The 20,560-nt window shown below is 41.7% G+C and overlaps 1 protein-coding gene across 1 annotated transcript; it reads left to right on the top strand.

Moving 5' to 3' along the window:
• Window positions 1–4,974: 4,974 nt before the first annotated feature.
• Window positions 4,975–19,069, top strand: LOC308407835 (uncharacterized protein; the record flags this gene model as incomplete). The annotated part of the gene is made up of 11 exons (XM_080899745.1): window positions 4,975–5,001; window positions 11,961–12,063; window positions 12,156–12,277; window positions 12,443–12,513; window positions 12,681–12,806; window positions 13,736–13,831; window positions 14,203–14,337; window positions 14,451–14,488; window positions 15,456–15,466; window positions 15,550–15,838; window positions 19,051–19,069. The coding sequence occupies exons 1-11, from the start codon at window positions 4,983–4,985 to the stop codon at window positions 19,067–19,069; spliced, it is 1,029 nt and encodes a 342-aa protein (XP_080755871.1). The 5' UTR covers window positions 4,975–4,982.
• Window positions 19,070–20,560: the final 1,491 nt, after the last annotated feature.

The raw sequence follows: 20,560 nt of genomic DNA, 5'->3' as shown, positions 1-20,560 counted from the left end.
GCTCCAGTTACAGCAGTGCAAGTAAACAAACAATAAATATAAGAAGAGTGAGAAAATAAATATACACTTTAGGACCAGGGGTAAAGAGATCAATAACAATTTAAAATTTATAATTTACAGTTGATTTAAAGTCTCACACACAACCCGTCGAAAAGGGAGGGGGCCCTGCTGCTTCCAAATAGACCACATTTCATTTATAATGTTGTAAATCCAAGCCCATCATGTAGTCATGATTTGAATCCTGGGTTGTGTGAAATCCCAGAAATAAACCCTAGACAAAGTGAATCTGTGAACTAAGGTGTAGGTCTGTTAGGTTATGTTGTGGTGATCCTCGGATTGAGGGAGTTCATACTGGAGTGCAAAATTAAAACTAATGGAAGATGGACAAGAAAAGTTCAAAGCCATCAGATTCTCAGTTTAGAAAAAAGAAAAGAAGAGGAGGAGAAATGAGCAAAAGATACGGGTAAGCAGATGTGTCATTGGATAATGGCAGGTCATCCTGAAACAATCAGAATCAGAATACTTTATTAATCCCTAAGGAAATAATGTGGGTTACCGTTGCTCCAAGAAGAAATGGTAAAAATAGCAACAGTAACAGACTAAACTCCAAACAATACAATATGTTACGGATTTTAATATTAAATAGTCATTGTCAATTGTTGATTTGTCCTGTTCTCATTGTATGACGAATTATGATGGCTGTTTGGTGGCCATTTGCATACTATGCATACTCTCTGTCTTCATATATGTGTGTGTGTGTGTACAACAGTTTATGTTAATGTACAATCCTTAATATGTTTTGTGTGTGTGTGTGTGCGCGCGTGTGTGTGTGTGTTTGTTGGGGGGGGCGGGGGGGGGGGGGGGTGCCAGAGGGAGTGTTTGCCCAGAGACCGCCACTGAAGACTATTATTAGATTATGAAGCTTTGTTTATTTATTTATTGATAAGAAGCATTTTAGTAGCATTTTGCTATAGATTTATTTAATTATTTAGTTTAGTAAAGTGGATCGTTAACACAGAAAAAGTAGTAACTCTCTTATTCTCTCTCTCTCTCACTCGCTCTGTGTGTGTGTGTGTTAGATGGGAATCTGCGGCTGATATTCACAGACAAGAATCTGGATGAAGACAAGAAGGCACTGTCTGAATATGGAATCCAGCATATGTCTGTTATCCAAGTAGTGCTGAGACTTCCCGGAGGACTGAGAGCTTGACTGAGACAGGCTCCACCTACAGCTGCCAATGCCGTTGACTCCTCCTGAAAACTCCTGCCACTGTTTACCGTACATATAAGACTTGTTTTAAATCACTTTTGATACAGTCATTTTTCACTGATGAATAAAATAAAATTGTATTATTTCAAATGTGTCATCTTTGATTAAGCATGCATATTTGGAGGTCCTTGGAAAACAGAAGCCGTATTAATAAGTTAAATAAATGCAGGGCACATTTTCTCACAAATACTGTAGCCTAAGGTATATCCACCAGTGGGTTCCCTGAATCATGAACAAGAAGCATAGTTCAATTCAATTCAATTCAATTTTATTTATGTAGCGCCAAATCACAACAAAAGTCGCCTCAAGGCGCTTCATAGATACAAAGAAAACCCCAACAATCATATGACCCCCTATGAGCAAGCACTTTGGCGACAGTTGGAAGTAAAAACTCCCTTTTAACAGGAAGAAACCTCCGGCAGAACCAGGCTCAGGGAGGGGCGGGGCCATCTGCTGCGACCGGTTGGGGTGAGAGATGGAAGACAGGATAAAAGACATGCTGTGGAAGAGAGACAGAGGTTAATAACAGATATGATTCAATGCAGAGAGGTCTGTTAATACATAGTGAGCGAGAAAGGTGACTGGAAAGGAAAAACTCAATGCATCATGGGAATCCCCGGCAGCCTATGTCTATTGCAGCATAACTAAGGGAGGATTCAGGGTCACCTGGTCCAGCCCTAACTATATGCTTTAGCAAAAAGGAAAGTTTGAAGCCTAATCTTGAAAGTAGAGATAGTGTCTGTCTCCCGAATCCAAACTGGAAGCTGGTTCCACAGAAGAGGGGCCTGAAAACTGAAGGCTCTGCCTCCCATTCTACTTTTAAATACTCTAGGAACAACAAGTAGGCCTGCAGAGCGAGAGCGAAGTGCTTTAATAGGGTGATATGGTACTACAAGGTCATTAAGATAAGATGGGGCCTGATTATTTAAGACCTTGTATGTGAGGAGCAGGATTTTGAACTCAATTCTGGATTTAACAGGAAGCCAATGAAGGGAAGCCAAAACAGGAGAAATATGCTCTCTCTTTCTAGTCCCTGTCAGTACTCTTGCTGCAGCATTTTGGATTAGCTGAAGGCTTTTCAGGGAGTTTTTTGGACATCCTGATAATAATGAATTGCAGTAGTCCAGCCTGGAAGTAATAAATGCATGAACTAGTTTTTCAGCATCACTCTGAGACAGGATATTTCTAATTTTAGAGCTGTTGCGCAAATGGAAGAAAGCAGTCTTACATATTTGTTTAATATGTGCGTTGAAGGACATGTCCTGGTCAAAAATGACTCCAAGGTTCCTCACAGCGTTACTGGAGGCCAAGGTAATGCCATCCAGAGTAAGAATCTGGTTAATAATAATAATGGATACTTTATTGATCCCCATGGGGAAATTACTTGTTTTTCTCTGCATTTGACCCATTCACTCAGTGAAGCAGTGGGCAGCCCACTAAGCAGGCGCCCGGGGAGCAGTGTGTAGGGACGGTACCTTGCTCAGGGGTACCTCAGGGTAGCCGTTAAGTGGATTCGAACCGCCGACCTTCCGATCATGGGGCGACCACTTTACCTACTGAGCTATCCCTGCCCCTTAGATGTCATATTTCTAAGATTTTCAGGGCCGAGTACAATAACCTCAGTTTGATCTGAATTAAGAAGCAGAAAGTTAGCAGCCATCCAGGTCTTTATGTCTTTAAGACATTTCTGCAGTTTAACTAATTGGTGTGTGTTATCTGGCTTCATGGACAGATAGAGCTGGGTGTCAACTGCATAGCAGTGAAAATGTATGCTATGTCTTCTAATGATGCTGCCTAAGGGAAGCATGTATAATGTAAACAGAATTGGTCCTAGCACTGAACCCTGTAGAACACTTTTGACCTCAGTGTGTGAAGAGGACTCTCCCTTTACATGTACAAATTAGATAGATATGATACAAACCACTGCAGTGCAGTACCTGTAAAACCTACAGCATGTTCTAATCGCTCTAATAGGATATTATGGTCAACAGTATCGAATGCTGCACTAAGGTCTAGCAGGACAAGCACAGAGATGAGTCCACTGTCAGAGGCCATAAGAGGATCATTTGTAACCTTCACTAAAGCTGTTTCTGTGCTGTGATGAGCTCTGAAACCTGACTGAAACTCTTCAAATAAGCCATTCCTCTGCAGATGATCTGTTAGCTGTTTGACAACTACTCTTTCAAGGATTTTTGATATGAAAGGAAGGTTGGAGATTGACCTATAATTAGCTAAGACTGCTGGGTCTAGAGATGGCTTTTTGAGTAAAAGTTTAACTACAGCCACCTCGAAGGCCTGTGGTACATAGCCGATTATTAGAGATAGGTTGATCATATTTAAGATCGAAGAATTAATTAATGGCAGGAATTCTTTGAGCAGTTTTGTAGGAATGGGGTCTAAAAGACACATTGATGGTTTGAACGTGTAGACTGAAAGTCTGTGATAAAAATTATTCCATGGATAAAAACACTTGCTGCATTTCGAAGTGGCGTAGATGATGTAGATGGATACTTTTCACAACACATATTTTCTTATGGAGGTATATTAATCAGAATCAGAATCAGAATACTTTATTGATCCCTGGGGGAAATTATTTTTTGTTACAGTGCTCCATTTTAAACCAACATTAAGACAAGACAGACAATACGCTAACTAAGAATAGTACAATATATACATATACATACATACATACATACATAAGTCACTTATAAATAAATATTTGGAAAAGAAACATGTGTAGTTGTAGCAGCAAACAGTGTGTTAAGTGGATGCGTTGTACAGGGAGATGGCCACAGGCAGGAATGATTTCCTGTGTCGTTCAGTGGTGCTTTTCGGTAATCTCAGTCTCTCACTGAACGAGCTCCTGTGACTGACCAACATGTCATGGAGTGGGTGGGAGGTGTTATCCAACATTGTCTTTATCTTGGACAGCATCCGCCTCTCCGACACCACCTTGAGGGAGTCCAGCTCCATCCCCACAACATTGCTGGCCTTACGGATCAGTTTATTAAGTCTGTTGGCATCTGCGACCCTCAGCCTGCTCCCCCAGCATGCAACAGCATAGAGGATCGCACTGGCCACCACAGACTCATTAACACCATAGTATAAGCTGTGTACTGTATAAAAATGAAATCCAAAGGAAACTTTACGCCCTGCTTCGTTTAATTACTTCGTGTGCTGCGTTCACGGTCTTATTTAAATTTCAAATTCAACCCAATTGATCTTACACTAATTTCAGGTCCTAAGCTAAAAATAAATGCCGGAACTAAAGTGTAGAAGGAGTCCATGTTAAAAGCTCCTGGGTTAATTCACATGTGTTTTTAAGACAGGACATGTAACGTGTTCTTCATTCACATTTTTAATAATCGGGTTCTGAAAAGGAAATAACTGTATATAATTGTCAGTCATAGCTGTCTTTTGATGATTTCGAGATTTCCAACACAGCATGAATGCAACATTGCAGCAACTCGACTAGAAGAGAAAGAGAAAGTATTCCGGGGCTTTTAAATTCACTTAATCTGCCGGTCGCAGTTTGCTTGTTTGCTTGTTGGCGTCGAGAGTAAACTAAATAGTTTCTAAAGGTTTGTACGTGTTGTTGTTGTTTAGTTGCTGTTTAGTGTTTTCTTACCGCTATTAATTGCGGTTTATTTCTTTTTAAGGTGAGGTTTCTTTAGCAGTGCAGAAGTGAAGTGATCGCAGGACGGCACGGAAAATGAGCGGACACAACAGAGGTATTGTTTATAACAAATATTTCAACGATTTTAGAAAATATTTAGAGGTTTTTTTGTTTTCCTACTCAGACGTATTGTTGAAGTTGTACAATTATCCAGCGTACAGAAATTTCGATTTCCTTTTTGTCTTTTTAGTACTCATGTAATTGGAGTGCTGGCTTTTTTCCATTTAGCCTACATCAACATCCTTATCATCATAAATGTTTAATAGACAGAAAACTGCTGAATTATAGATCTCTCTTAGAATTTCTGAAGTTATTTTCAGATTCTTTTTTCTAACCAATTTCCTGCACTAGGTTGATTACTTAGTTTGGACAGACACTGGACTCTAAAGAAAGAGTTTTGCTTGTTCTAGTTTAGCACTTACTAAAGCCACTACACTCCTGGCAATGCTCCAAGCCTAAATAGCCCTGATCTATAGGTCAACGTAATTTATTTTGGAAGTTTACAGGCAGTTCTTTGGACTTATTAGCTCTCTTTATCCCTGCACTGTAAATTTTGGAACACAATATAAATCAGCACGTGCTTTCCCAATCAGCCGATCACATCAAAGAAATTATTTTATAGTAATATCAATATTGGAAATAAATACCCAGTTAAACTCATAATATATGTATATGTAAAAAAAAAAAAATTCCCCACTCGCCACTGTGGGCGGTCAATCCTTCAAGCTCGGGTCCTCTACCAGAGGCCTGGGAGCTTGAGGGTCCTGCGCAGTATCTTAGCTGTTCTCAGGACTGCGCTCTTCTGGACAGAGATCTCCGATGTTGTTCCCGGGATCTGCTGGAGCCACTCGCCTAGCTTGGGAGTCACCGCACCTAGTGCTCCGATTACCACGGGGACCACCGTTACCTTCACCCTCCACATCCTCTCGAGCTCTTCTCTGAGCCCTTGGTATTTCTCCAGCTTCTCGTGTTCCTTCTTCCTGATATTGCTGTCATTCGGAACCGCTACATCGATCACTACGGCCGTCTTCTTCTGTTTGTCTACCACCACTATGTCCGGTTGGTTAGCCACCACCATTTTGTCCGTCTGTATCTGGAAGTCCCACAGGATCTTAGCTCGGTCATTCTCCACCACCCTTGGGGGCATCTCCCATTTTGACCTCGGGACTTCCAGGTTATACTCGGCACAGATGTTCCTGTACACTATGCCGGCCACTTGGTTATGGCGTTCCATGTATGCCTTGCCTGCTAGCATCTTGCACCCTGCTGTTATGTGCTGGATTGTCTCTGGGGCATCTTTACACAGCCTGCACCTGGGGTCTTGCCTGGTGTGATAGACCCCAGCCTCTATGGATCTTGTGCTCAGAGCTTGTTCTTGTGCTGCCATGATTAGTGCCTCTGTGCTGTCTTTCAGTCCAGCTTTGTCCAGCCACTGGTAGGATTTCTGGATATCAGCCACCTCCTCTATCTGCCGGTGGTACATACCGTGCAGGGGCTTGTCCTTCCATGATGGTTCCTCGTCTCCCTCCTCTTTCTTGGGTTTCTGCTGCCTGAGGTATTCACTGAGCACTCGGTCAGTTGGGGCCATCTTCCCAATGTATTCTTGGATGTTCGTTGTGTCATCCTGGACTGTGGTGCTGACACTCACCAGTCCCCGGCCCCCTTCCTTCCGCTTAGCGTACAGCCTCAGGGTGCTGGACTTGGGGTGAAACCCTCCATGCATGGTGAGGAGCTTTCTTGTCTTTATGTCAGTGGCTTCTATCTCCTCCTTTGGCCAGCCTATTACCCCAGCAGGGTACCTGATCACGGGCAGGGCGTACGTGTTGATGGCCCGGATCTTGTTCTTACCATTCAGCTGACTCCTCAGGACTTGCCTGACCCTCTGCAGGTACTTGGTGGTTGCAGCTTTTCTAGCGGCCTCTTCATGGTTCCCATTTGCTTGCGGGATCCCCAGGTACTTGTAACTGTCCTCTATGTCTGCAATGTTGCCTTCTGGTAGTTCAATCCCCTCAGTTCTGACTACCTTCCCTCTCTTTGTTGCCATCCGGCTACACTTCTCCAGTCCGAACGACATTCCAATGTCATTGCTGTATAGCCTGGTAGTGTGGATCAGTGAATCGATGTCTCGTTCACTCTTGGCATACAGCTTGATGTCATCCATGTACAGGAGGTGGCTGACAACTGCTCCGTTCCGTAGTCGGTATCCATAGCCAGTCTTGTTAATGATCTCACTGAGGGGGTTCAGGCCTATGCAGAACAGCAGTGGGGACAGAGCATCTCCTTGGTAGATCCCGCACTTGATGGTGACTTGTGCTATGGGCTTGGAGTTGGCCTCTAGTGTTGTACGCCACATCCCCATTGAGTTCCTGATGAAGGCTCTTAGGGTCCCATTCATCTTGTACAATTCTAGGCATTCCAGTATCCAGCTGTGGGGCATTGAGTCATAGGCCTTCTTGTAATCAATCCAGGCAGTGCACAGGTTGGTCAGTCTGGTCTTGCAGTCTCGGCTGATTGTTCTGTCTACCAGTAGCTGGTGTTTTGCGCCTCTGGTATTCTTGCCAATTCCTTTCTGTGTCCCGCTCATGTATTGACCCATGTGCCTGTTCATCTTAGCCGATATGATGCCTGACAGGAGCTTCCATGTAGTACTGAGGCAGGTTATTGGTCGGTAGTTGGAGGGGACCGGTCCCTTCTTGGGGTCCTTGGGGATCAGGACCGTCCGGCCTTCAGTTAGCCATTCCGGGTGTTTCTCGTTAACTAGCAGCTGGTTCATTTGTGCTGCCAGACGCTCGTGGAGTGCAGTCAGCTTCTTCAGCCAGTAGGCGTGAACCATGTCGGGCCCTGGTGCTGTCCAACTCTTCATACTGGAGACCCTTTCTTGGATATCTGCCACTGTGATGGTTACTGGACCCTGTTCAGGGAGGTCGCTGTGGTCTGCCCTCAGATCCTCTAGCCACTGAGCATTGCCGTTATGGGTTGCATCCTTCTCCCATATGCTCTTCCAGTATTGCTCCGTCTCCAGCCTTGGTGGTGCTGTTCTCTTATTGTTCCCTTGCCACTGAGAGTACACCTTTGCTGGTTCTGTGGAGAACAGCTGGTTTATTCTCCTGCCTTCTATCTCTCTGGTGTACCTCCTCAAGCGGCTGGCCAAGGCTGTGAGTCTTTGCTTGGCAGTTTCCAAGGCCTCAGGTATGGACAGCTTGCTGTATTTCTTAGGCACCTTATTTGTCGCACCTTTCTGCAACTCCGTTAGTTGGCTAACCTCCCTCCGTGCTACTTTGATCTTGCCCTCTAGCCTCCTTCTCCATGGAGGGTACTGCCCCTTGTCGCTGTTCAACTTGTAGCCAAGCATCTCACTGATCACTGCTGCCGTATTGTAGATCAGCTTGTTAGTGTCGGTAATCGTGGTTGTAGGTATTGCCCGTAGTGCTGCATTAACATCATCTAGCAGACCTTCTGAGGGTACTTCACGTAATCTTGGTAACCGGCTACGGGGGATCCAGGTTTCAAGCTTGGCCATGATCCTATTTTTCAGGTCAGTTCCTCTCGTACTCAACGATCCTTCTCCTATCGCACTTGGGGCTATGTACCCAATCTCGGGTGGGGGTGATGATATCGCCCCCCTGACCTGGCGTCCTGACTCCTCCTTGCCATAGCATTTGTGTTGTACCTCGTCAATCTCTAGCTGTGAGAGCAGTCCCTTCTTTTGGATGTTGGGTATCGAAGAATCCATAGGTCCCTCATCCTATTCATGTAGCCCCTTCCGCCGGGGTTACTTGCGTAGTAGCATTCCAACAACGCCCTGTTTTCGTCTCTTGCCCACCGATGCCTTCGATACCCAACATCCACAATGACGGCGAAACAACTAGTAGCTCAGTGTTCCAACATTCGAAAGAAGGGACTGCTCTCACAGCTAGAGATTGATGAGGTACAACACAAATGCTACGGCAAGGAGGAGTCAGGACGCCAGGTCAGGGGGGCGATATCATCACCCCCACCCGAGATTGGGTACATAGCCCCAAGTGCGATAGGAGAAGGATCGTTGAGTACGAGAGGAACTGACCTGAAAAATAGGATCATGGCCAAGCTTGAAACCTGGATCCCCCGTAGCCGGTTACCAAGATTACGTGAAGTACCCTCAGAAGGTCTGCTAGATGATGTTAATGCAGCACTACGGGCAATACCTACAACCACGATTACCGACACTAACAAGCTGATCTACAATACGGCAGCAGTGATCAGTGAGATGCTTGGCTACAAGTTGAACAGCGACAAGGGGCAGTACCCTCCATGGAGAAGGAGGCTAGAGGGCAAGATCAAAGTAGCCAACTAACGGAGTTGCAGCAAGGTGCGACAAATAAGGTGCCTAAGAAATACAGCAAGCTGTCCATACCTGAGGCCTTGGAAACTGCCAAGCAAAGACTCACAGCCTTGGCCAGCCGCTTGAGGAGGTACACCAGAGAGATAGAAGGCAGGAGAATAAACCAGCTGTTCTCCACAGAACCAGCAAAGGTGTACTCTCAGTGGCAAGGGAACAATAAGAGAACAGCACCACCAAGGCTGGAGACGGAGCAATACTGGAAGAGCATATGGGAGAAGGATGCAACCCATAACGGCAATGCTCAGTGGCTAGAGGATCTGAGGGCAGACCACAGCGACCTCCCTGAACAGGGTCCAGTAACCATCACAGTGGCAGATATCCAAGAAAGGGTCTCCAGTATGAAGAGTTGGACAGCACCAGGGCCCGACATGGTTCACGCCTACTGGCTGAAGAAGCTGACTGCACTCCACGAGCGTCTGGCAGCACAAATGAACCAGCTGCTAGTTAACGAGAAACACCCGGAATGGCTAACTGAAGGCCGGACGGTCCTGATCCCCAAGGACCCCAAGAAGGGACCGGTCCCCTCCAACTACCGACCAATAACCTGCCTCAGTACTACATGGAAGCTCCTGTCAGGCATCATATCAGCTAAGATGAACAGGCACATGGGTCAATACATGAGCGGGACACAGAAAGGAATTGGCAAGAATACCAGAGGCGCAAAACACCAGCTACTGGTAGACAGAACAATCAGCCGAGACTGCAAGACCAGACTGACCAACCTGTGCACTGCCTGGATTGATTACAAGAAGGCCTATGACTCAATGCCCCACAGCTGGATACTGGAATGCCTAGAATTGTACAAGATGAATGGGACCCTAAGAGCCTTCATCAGGAACTCAATGGGGATGTGGCGTACAACACTAGAGGCCAACTCCAAGCCCATAGCACAAGTCACCATCAAGTGCGGGATCTACCAAGGAGATGCTCTGTCCCCACTGCTGTTCTGCATAGGCCTGAACCCCCTCAGTGAGATCATTAACAAGACTGGCTACGGATACCGACTACGGAACGGAGCAGTTGTCAGCCACCTCCTGTACATGGATGACATCAAGCTGTATGCCAAGAGTGAACGAGACATCGATTCACTGATCCACACTACCAGGCTATACAGCAATGACATTGGAATGTCGTTCGGACTGGAGAAGTGTAGCCGGATGGCAACAAAGAGAGGGAAGGTAGTCAGAACTGAGGGGATTGAACTACCAGAAGGCAACATTGCAGACATAGAGGACAGTTACAAGTACCTGGGGATCCCGCAAGCAAATGGGAACCATGAAGAGGCCGCTAGAAAAGCTGCAACCACCAAGTACCTGCAGAGGGTCAGGCAAGTCCTGAGGAGTCAGCTGAATGGTAAGAACAAGATCCGGGCCATCAACACGTACGCCCTGCCCGTGATCAGGTACCCTGCTGGGGTAATAGGCTGGCCAAAGGAGGAGATAGAAGCCACTGACATAAAGACAAGAAAGCTCCTCACCATGCATGGAGGGTTTCACCCCAAGTCCAGCACCCTGAGGCTGTACGCTAAACGGAAGGAAGGAGGCCGGGGACTGGTGAGTGTCAGCACCACAGTCCAGGATGAGACAACGAACATCCAAGAATACATTGGGAAGATGGCCCCAACTGACCGAGTGCTCAGTGAATACCTCAGGCAGCAGAAACCCAAGAAAGAGGAGGGAGACGAGGAACCATCATGGAAGGACAAGCCCCTGCACGGTATGTACCACCGGCAGATAGAGGAGGTGGCTGATATCCAGAAATCCTACCAGTGGCTGGACAAAGCTGGACTGAAAGACAGCACAGAGGCACTAATCATGGCAGCACAAGAACAAGCTCTGAGCACAAGATCCATAGAGGCTGGGGTCTATCACACCAGGCAAGACCCCAGGTGCAGGCTGTGTAAAGATGCCCCAGAGACAATCCAGCACATAACAGCAGGGTGCAAGATGCTAGCAGGCAAGGCATACATGGAACGCCATAACCAAGTGGCCGGCATAGTGTACAGGAACATCTGTGCCGAGTATAACCTGGAAGTCCCGAGGTCAAAATGGGAGATGCCCCCAAGGGTGGTGGAGAATGACCGAGCTAAGATCCTGTGGGACTTCCAGATACAGACGGACAAAATGGTGGTGGCTAACCAACCGGACATAGTGGTGGTAGACAAACAGAAGAAGACGGCCGTAGTGATCGATGTAGCGGTTCCGAATGACAGCAATATCAGGAAGAAGGAACACGAGAAGCTGGAGAAATACCAAGGGCTCAGAGAAGAGCTCGAGAGGATGTGGAGGGTGAAGGTAACGGTGGTCCCCGTGGTAATCGGAGCACTAGGTGCGGTGACTCCCAAGCTAGGCGAGTGGCTCCAGCAGATCCTGGGAATAACATCGGAGATCTCTGTCCAGAAGAGCGCAGTCCTGGGAACAGCTAAGATACTGCGCAGGACCCTCAAGCTCCCAGGCCTCTGGTAGAGGACCCGAGCTTGAAGGATTGACCGTCCACAGGGGCGTGCTGGGTGTTTAGTTATATATATATATTGGTTTGACTGTTTTGGATTGTTTCTCTTCTATGGTATTTTATGATCAAGACTAACGTTTTAAATATATAGCTTCTTTGCGTGCATTCTTTCTTCCCATCAGCTAACAGGTACCATGGTCTGATGAAACAAGGATCCACATGTTACTTGAACAGTGTGCTGCAGGTGCTGTTCATGACCAAAGACTTCAGAGAGGCTGTGAAAAAGTTTGTTGTCCAGCTTTAAGTGTGATTCTGTATTTATCATATATGAAGTTTAGGATGCATTTGTTAATCACTCATGTTTACTTCCTGTGTAGGTACTCTGAAAAAAATCCTAACACTGACTTCCTTGATCATCATCTGAAAGTCTTATTTGATAACTTACATAAGGATACAACATACACATATAAAATAACAAAGAAGATGGGCATCAACAACGGTACAGAACAACAAAACTTTTTTAACACTGTAAATTCCTGAGCACTGTATAACTTTAAACATATTACTATTATTTATTCAAATGTTTCATCATTATAACAATGGAAAATTGTAGGTTGAAATTACAAAATGACTTAAAAATAATAATAACATGCATTTATCACAGTGAATGAACAGCAGGATGCTGCAGAGTACTTTGAGAGGATTTTAAGAATGACCAGTCCTGATGCATCAGAGGTAAGGTCTTCATTGATATATCTATACACTGGATCAATATATAACTTTTTAATTCAGGGGTCTTTGTCTTACAGTATAAAATGCTTTGTCAACTTTTGTTGTGAACAAATGCTATCTAATTATAACTGAAAGAAAATGAACAGATTTTTGTGCATCTGTATTTTCAGATCTTTCACGGTCAGTTAGCAAACAAGACCACCTGTTCTAAAAGTCATATACAGACTGATGGAGATGCACCATTTTGGCATCTTCCTCTTTCACTGGTGGATTCCTGCAGTGAAGACTACAGTGTGGTAAGGATCTGACAAGCTGCAAACTTCTCTGCATGTTTCTATTCTCAGGATGTAGCAGCTGTGAGAAATTGTTTTGACCTTACATCCTTTTGCCAGTAAAAGATATATAATCTTTTCATATTTCGCTCAGTAAATGATGACTGTTTTATTCTATCCACTGCATTTAGCTTTGCTTAAGTGGATTCTGTGCAGTGCTTTCTCTGATTATGTAGCAGGAAAATGTATAGCAATGATCTCTGAAAAAAATGGAATCCTGAAGATTTTTTATACTAATCATGGCCTCTCTGACTTGCACTAACGTATCTTTGGGTTTCACAATTTATATTAAATTAAAATTAAAGCAATAAGATATAAAGCACACATTCGACACTTTGAATCAATCTTAGATAGTATATATGCTGACTTTGTCATTAAAGAACAAGCAAATAGTCCTGATCTCACCAAAAAATTGCTTGTCAGTCAGTTGTCCAATTAATTTGAAAAAGTGGGATCTGTGTCCAAAAAAAAGCTGTAATTTTGATACAGGTCATACAAAATTATTTTTAAAAATCATTGAATTAAACCTGAAAGTCTGCACTTCAGTCACATACTGACTGATTTACAATCCACTGTGGTGGTGTACGGAGGCAAAACTACAAAAAAAAGCTGGTGTGGCAATTTTATATCAGGTAACTGGTTAAGCTAAAAATTATTTAAATCAGCTCCTACAGTCCAAATGAATGCTAACATGAGAAGTTGTATATATGTTTACTGGTTTGGATTTTTTTCACTTTTCTCTTAAGCAATATATCTTAACCTTTGAGTCTGAATTAATAAAGTTAGTAGGTCATGTTTAAATCTTCCTCCTCGTGGAAACATTCTTCACTTCACTGGTCATCACATGATTGTTTGAGCTGATTTTAAATAACATGGGTGTATTTATTTTTCAGGAAGAAGGAATTGGAGAGTTTTTTAAACCTTCAGATTTCTGTGGAGAAAATCAGATGTACTGTGAGCAGTGTGATGACAAAGTTGATGCTACTATGGTGAGTATAAAGAAGTTTATGATTGTTTTATGATTCATTAAATACAATTACTCAAGCATATTAACATGTATTGGGAACAGACAAACTCCTTGAGGCGACTGTTATTGTGATTTCGTGTTGTATGAATAAAACTGAACTGAATTGAATGTTTTTCATTCAGACAGATGTAATAAAGCATCATCCAGATGTTTTGTGTCTGATGCTGAAGAGGTTTGAGTTCAACTATAATTACATGTCATACATCAAAATCACCTGTTCTGTGAAGGTTCCCTACAGGCTGCAGATACCAGAGGTATTTTTAGTATTTTATCACAATCCTGTTTGTTTTCTTCAGTCATTCTGATGCTTTCTGTTTTTCCTTTGGTAATCAGAGTCAGACATATGAACTGTATGCGTTTGTGGATCATTTTGGGGATCTGAGAGGTGGACATTACAGTGCAACAATCAAGATCCAGGAGGAACATGGAGACAAATGGTATCAATTTGATGATACCATTGTCACAGAGGTAGGACTAAACACTCATTCATTGTTGATACAAAAAATAGTTTACATTACTCATGACTTACAGTGGCCAAACAAATCCATCATGTCAAACTTTATTATTTTTTCCATCATCAGGCTGACTATCAGCCATTCCAGCTGGATACCACTGAGAGGTAAGTTTTTGTGCTTTGTATCCTCACTGTACATTATTTTCCAATTATTTCATAACTTTTCACGTTCGCATCCATGGCCGTTCTAGAAATCTATATATATGTGGGCAGACATAAATGTAGCTAATCTAGCTTTTAGGGTAACTGAGGCACGCAAACCCCCTGACCTCATTAAAAACAAAAGAAGAAAGAATAAAATAAAATATTGCTCGTGAGATTCTAACAACAACAAAAAAACATGAAATTTACCTTAATTGGATGTCCTACATTAAATATGTTTAAACCCAACAATAGTACTACTCACTATTCCCAATATTAACAAAATTAAAAAAGGGTAGGCCAAGTTATATATATATTAAAAAAGACAATACATAGACAATACATAATACATGCATAGTAATAAAAAAATTGTAGATTGTAGATTGGATGCGCTTAAACAGAGCACAGAGGAAAAGAATAAACGAGACATGAAACCAGCTGATATTTCAGCTACTGTAGTAATTCTTATCCATATTCAGTTTGTCTATTATTCTATTTATTATCTATTATTTTCTTTAACAACTTCAAAAAGTTTGACTTAAGGGGGCAGGATGTTTGTTTCAGGGGGCAACGCCCCCTCTTGCCCCAGCGTAGAGTCGCATTTGTATCAAACAAAACATGCATTCAATACACTTTTCTCAAATATACTGTGCTACATGTTAAAGTATTGTTTCAACTCTATCCCTAAAACTCTCCTGTGCAAAAGCGAAAATAATAAAATGAATGAAGAAAATGTAAACAGGTGTATCTTTAAATATTTACGCTATTAGAAAAATATCAACATACACAGACACATATTAATAAGTCAGAAAACACTGCTGCAAAAAATAAATCTGTTTTAAAATATTAGCCAAATAAATCACTGCATGCGACAGTAACATATATCATATTTGTCCATTAGGTTCCAGACTGCATATCTTCTGTTTTACAGGAAAAAGAAAGGTAAGAGCAGATATTTTATTGTGGTTTCTTCAGCTGTTTGGTGCCTGCATGACTTTGTTTTTGCTTTGTGCTTCATGCCTTAGATACTGGTATTCAAGAGTCCACAGATGTGTCCATCAGTGAACCACCCACCATCAGTAGTGAATATGATCAGAGTCAAGATGGGAAAAATAAGAGAAAGAGAGAAGACGCGGAGGAGAAAGACACCGAGGATAATCCAAAGGCTGCTCGCTTACAAGAAGCAGGGGGATCACCTGACACCCCTTGTAATGTGGATCCTCCGGACAAAGAACTAAATAAGGACAATGGAACCACTGGAAGTGATGACCTGGATCAAAAACATACAGAAGTGGATGATGCTAAAAAGAACAGGCCAGAAATTAATCCTGATTTTAAACTTGATGTCAGTGACACATCAGCAGTATGTGATGAACTAAACAGACAGTATGAGATGAGTAAATTAATGGATGGTAAATCAGATAAAGCCGAAGATAAACAGTCAGAGAAAAAAAGCCATGCAGATCCTCCAGCTGTTAGAGAGAACATATATGAACATCAGGAGGATAAACAAACAGTTGAAATTTATTACGACTGTAGTCACACTGAGGAGGCGAAAACAAAAACAGATTTTCAAAACGATGCAAAAGGAAAGATTAGTGCTGATAAACCAACAGCAGTGATGTGCTGTGACACACTTCGAAATAAAGAAACAGTTGATGTTAGAAAAGAAAACATAATAAAAGATGATCAGATTCATGAACATGGATACAGTGATACATTGAACATGCAGGATATCAGTGTTACACATTCAAATAATGATGCTTGTGTAGAGAGAGAAATCAGTGATATGGAGGAGGACAGGACAGAAATAAAAGGAGCTAATAAAGGTGACCACAGTAATTTTGGGGAAAACACAGCAGAGAAGGTAATTGGTGCTGCTAAAACACAAAAAGATGTTGATGTGGAGGAAGAATATGAAGGAAATACTGAACAAATTCAGATAAGAGAGAAATCCCTTCAGAGACCAGCAGGATCAGAAACTATAGAAATACAGAAAGAAAACCAGGATTTTGGTACTAATGAAAAAACAAAAGCAGAGAATTGTCAACCAAAGGTCAGCACTGAGATTAAGGAAATCACAGAAGGAGGACGTGGTTCACAGAAGTCAGGAAACGTTCAAATAACTTCTGTAGAAAAAAAGCAGAACCCTGATGGAGAGCATTCTGGGACAAAGCTGAAGAACACGGGAATAGAAACTGTAGAGAAAACCTCACAGGGCAGCTCTGAGAGACATGTCAAAAATAATGAAGGAAAGACTGAAACTAAAGTGCAGGCAAACAATGCTATCAAGCCTGGAGGAGTTAAACCGAATGAGTCAAGTTTGCCAGAGCAGCAGAAAAGAAGAACCAAAAGAGAAGAACAAAAACATAATGACACAAGTTCTTCAATATACAACAAAAATCATGAAATGGATGATGGAGAAATAGAACCTGCAGGTTCAGAATATGATGAAACAAATGAGACATGTGGGTGCATCCCATTAAGAAAAAAAAAAAAAGAAAAGAAAGAAAGAAAAAACAGTGGCAGCACAGAAAGAAAATTAAAAACAAAACAAAAGAAAACTACTGGGTTATTTGCGCAGGCAAGGAAAAAACTGAAAAGGCCACACCAGAATTTGGAGTCAGATTAAGTTGAAATATTTTTTAAAAGATTATATATTTTACAAGCCTCCACTTGTGATAATTCAGCATAAATGAATCATCTTTATTTGAAGACATTATAAGCAGGCCACAGAGATCAGTAGCATACAAGCCATATGCGGAGCTCTTTAATAAGTGTAACTATCTTGATTTTGATTTAATTGGAGAATGCAGTATGTGTGTTATCAGCAAGAAGAAAGAGGCAAGAAAACAAAAACAAAACAAACAACAACAAAAAAAAACATACCAGTATATTTTTATTATTTTAAGCAGCTTTAGAATCATTTGCTGTGAAAAAGAAAACACGATTTTTGCTATTTTTTTTACTCTATCCCATTTAATTGTGATTTTGCGACATAAACCCTGTTTCACTGTGATGCAGTTTGTTAAATGACCAGACTGATTTCTTAAAAATATTGTTTCCCGGTTTAATATTTCCCAGTATTGTTTTTAATATCAGTTTTTTCATGTGACCGTTCCTCTTTTCTTGGATTTTAGTATAAATGGTATAAATGGTAATCTGTTTTGAGGCAAAAATAATATTTCCACTAGTGGCATATTTTTGTTTAATTTTCACTGAAGGGAACACAAGTATAAATGTTACACTGAAACTAGTGGTTGTAAGTTATTGTTTGCAAAAACCTGATGTCACACTGAAGAAATGACAGACTATTTAAGATTTAGTTAATGGAAAATTCTTATTCTTATTCTTATTCTTATTCTTATTCTTATTATTGTTATCACTATTATTTTCCCAAATTGCTTTTTACCTAACTGTTTAACAAATATTCAAGTAGCTTATGTTGTTGTTCTTGATTAACTGAACATGATCATATTTTTTATTATTTTCTTTTTCTTTTATTCTTTTATGAATTTTGTTGGTTTTCATTGTTCTTTTTTGTTCTCGGTCTTCATTCACATTTGAGCTTTATTCTTCATACTTCTGGAGTCTATTTAATTTGTGTTTACTAACCTGATTTTGATCACATAACCTGATTAGGAGCAGGTTGTGTTCAAAGTTTCAGTTTCAAATTAACCTCAGAATTTCACTGATTGTCTTATTTACAGCATTTTTAGGTGTAATATAGATTCTCTACTAAGATCACAAATGGACTACACCTATAAAATTGCAGCTCTGTAAATAGTTCATTGTGTTGTCACTGGAATGTGTTCACTTGAGGCAGAAAATATATAAATGTTTTTTCACTTGATTCTAATCTGCTGCTAAGTCTCTTTTGTTCTGCTGGAATTGCAGCTACTAAAACACAGAACACACACTAAACCTCTTTAACTATGACTACAATGCACATTGTAGTTCAGTTTTAGCTATTAATTCTTGGGTTAGTTAGTTTCATTTTGGGCTTCACCCAGTTTCTGTTGACAATAATACACTAGTATCTAGTGTTCTTCTGATTGGGGAGTGTTTATCAGCTGTTCCCTGTAATATGCTTCTCATTTAATGTAAATATGCATATCCAGTGGTGGGCAACTTAAAGCCTTGGAGCTGTTCTAATTGTTAATTGTACACAAACTGTGAATATATTAAAAGGTAATTCAAACCTGTCATAATGCATCAAGTGACTTGCTGCAAGTACCCAGGAGAAACTGAAATAAAAGATAATAAATAAAAAGATAAATAGGCTGCTAAATCTTGGTGCTTTAAATGAGTAAGAGATAGCGTTTTTCCCTTGGTTAAATTTCACTTATAATTTTACCAGTTAAGCCAACTACAGCAGCTATATGCACTTGTTATGATGGTGTTAGGTTATATAACAAAAATTCTCACATATATTTAGTGTTTTGGTATTTCCTTATATTGGTCACATATAGACTGTTTGTGATGCTGATAACAAACTCGGTGTCTTTTGTTTTTGTTCTGTGCAGTGGTCAGGAGACACTCTAGTACCAGAGATGTTGTGCGGTTATGCCGTCACACTGCCTACCTGGTGGTGCCGCAGTCTGCTAGATCAAGTTTCTTTCTTTCTTCATTTTTTCCATCCTTTTTCTCCTTTTTTTCTTCTTTCCAAAATGTGGTCGATATTTACATTTCCTAAGGAGAAAACAAACACAGACTCACAATATGACATAAAAGGAAAGATTAGTGCTGATAAACCAATAGCAGAGATGTGCTGTGACACATTTCAGGATAAAGAATAAGTTTAACGAAGGAAAAGAAAACATCCTACAAGATGATAAGAGTCATAAACATGGAAACACAGAACATAGAAACAAAATGTGAGCAAATGTGAGCACAAAGAGTCACTGAAACCACTAAGATAAAGCTAAGTAGTTACAATAGAGACAAAGAAAATTATTTATGGCACAGATTAAATAACACCTCCTCCTCAGAGATTTTGATCTAACCTGACATGAAAGCATCACACAGTGTCTGTGTGGTACTAAAGGTCCAAAAGTGTGACAAGAAAATGCTCCTCACACCAGCATCCTGAACCATTGATATCAGGCAGGGTGGATCCATGCTTTCGTGTTGTTCCTGATCCTACTGTCTGAATATCACAGCAGAAATTGAGATTCATCAGACCAGGCAATGCTTTTTCAATCTTCTGCTGTCCAGTTTTGATGGGCCTGTGTGACCTGCAGCCTCAGTTTACTGTTCTTCTTTTGCTGCTGTAGCCCATCTGCTTCTCATGGTTCAACATGTTGTGCATACAGAGATGCCAACCTGCATACCTGGTTGTAATGAATGGTTATTTGAGTTGTTTTTGCCTCCTATTCATCTCAGCACTCTGCATGCCAAAATGAATTAAGTTGCTCGCATTTGACTGGTTGAGTGGAAAGCTGAACTACTGTGCAGTTGAACAAGTGTACCTAATGATGTGGCAAGTCTTTTGTACACAGGCGTTTCTCCCCACACCTTCTTTTACTGCTTCAGCCTCAGCTGAGATCATATCATGTCAGAAAATTTGTTGTACCAGGAAACATGTCTTTAAAACTATAACCCTTTAATAACTATAACCCTGTGATTCAGCTGGATAATATCTTACAGGATTATTTTTTTATTTTCAGTAACAAAGTCTTATTTAGAAAATCTTTCAGGTGGTCAAGGAATTTATTTTTTATTGTTTGTTTTCATTGCAGAGATGGGTGCCAGCTACCATCCATCCATCCATCCATTCGCTTCCGCTTATCCTTTCCAGGGTCGCGGGGGGCGCTGGAGCCTATCCCAGCTGTCATAGGGCGAAAGGCGGGGTACACCCTGGACAGGTTGCCAGTCTGTCGCAGGGCCAACACACAGGGACAGACAACCATTCGCTCTCACATTCACTCGCACATTCACACCTAGTGGCAATTTGGATTATCCAATTAACCTATCCCCACAAGCTGCATGTCTTTGGACGGTGGGAGGAAGCCGGAGTACCCGGAGAGAACCCAC

Source organism: Rhamphochromis sp. 'chilingali', assembly GCF_963969265.1.
Source record: "Rhamphochromis sp. 'chilingali' genome assembly, chromosome: 1".
In the NCBI taxonomy this organism is placed as follows: Eukaryota; Metazoa; Chordata; class Actinopteri; order Cichliformes; family Cichlidae; genus Rhamphochromis; species Rhamphochromis sp. 'chilingali'.
The sequence above is the reverse complement of the archived record's forward strand: the minus strand, read 5'-3'. Positions and strand labels throughout refer to the sequence as shown.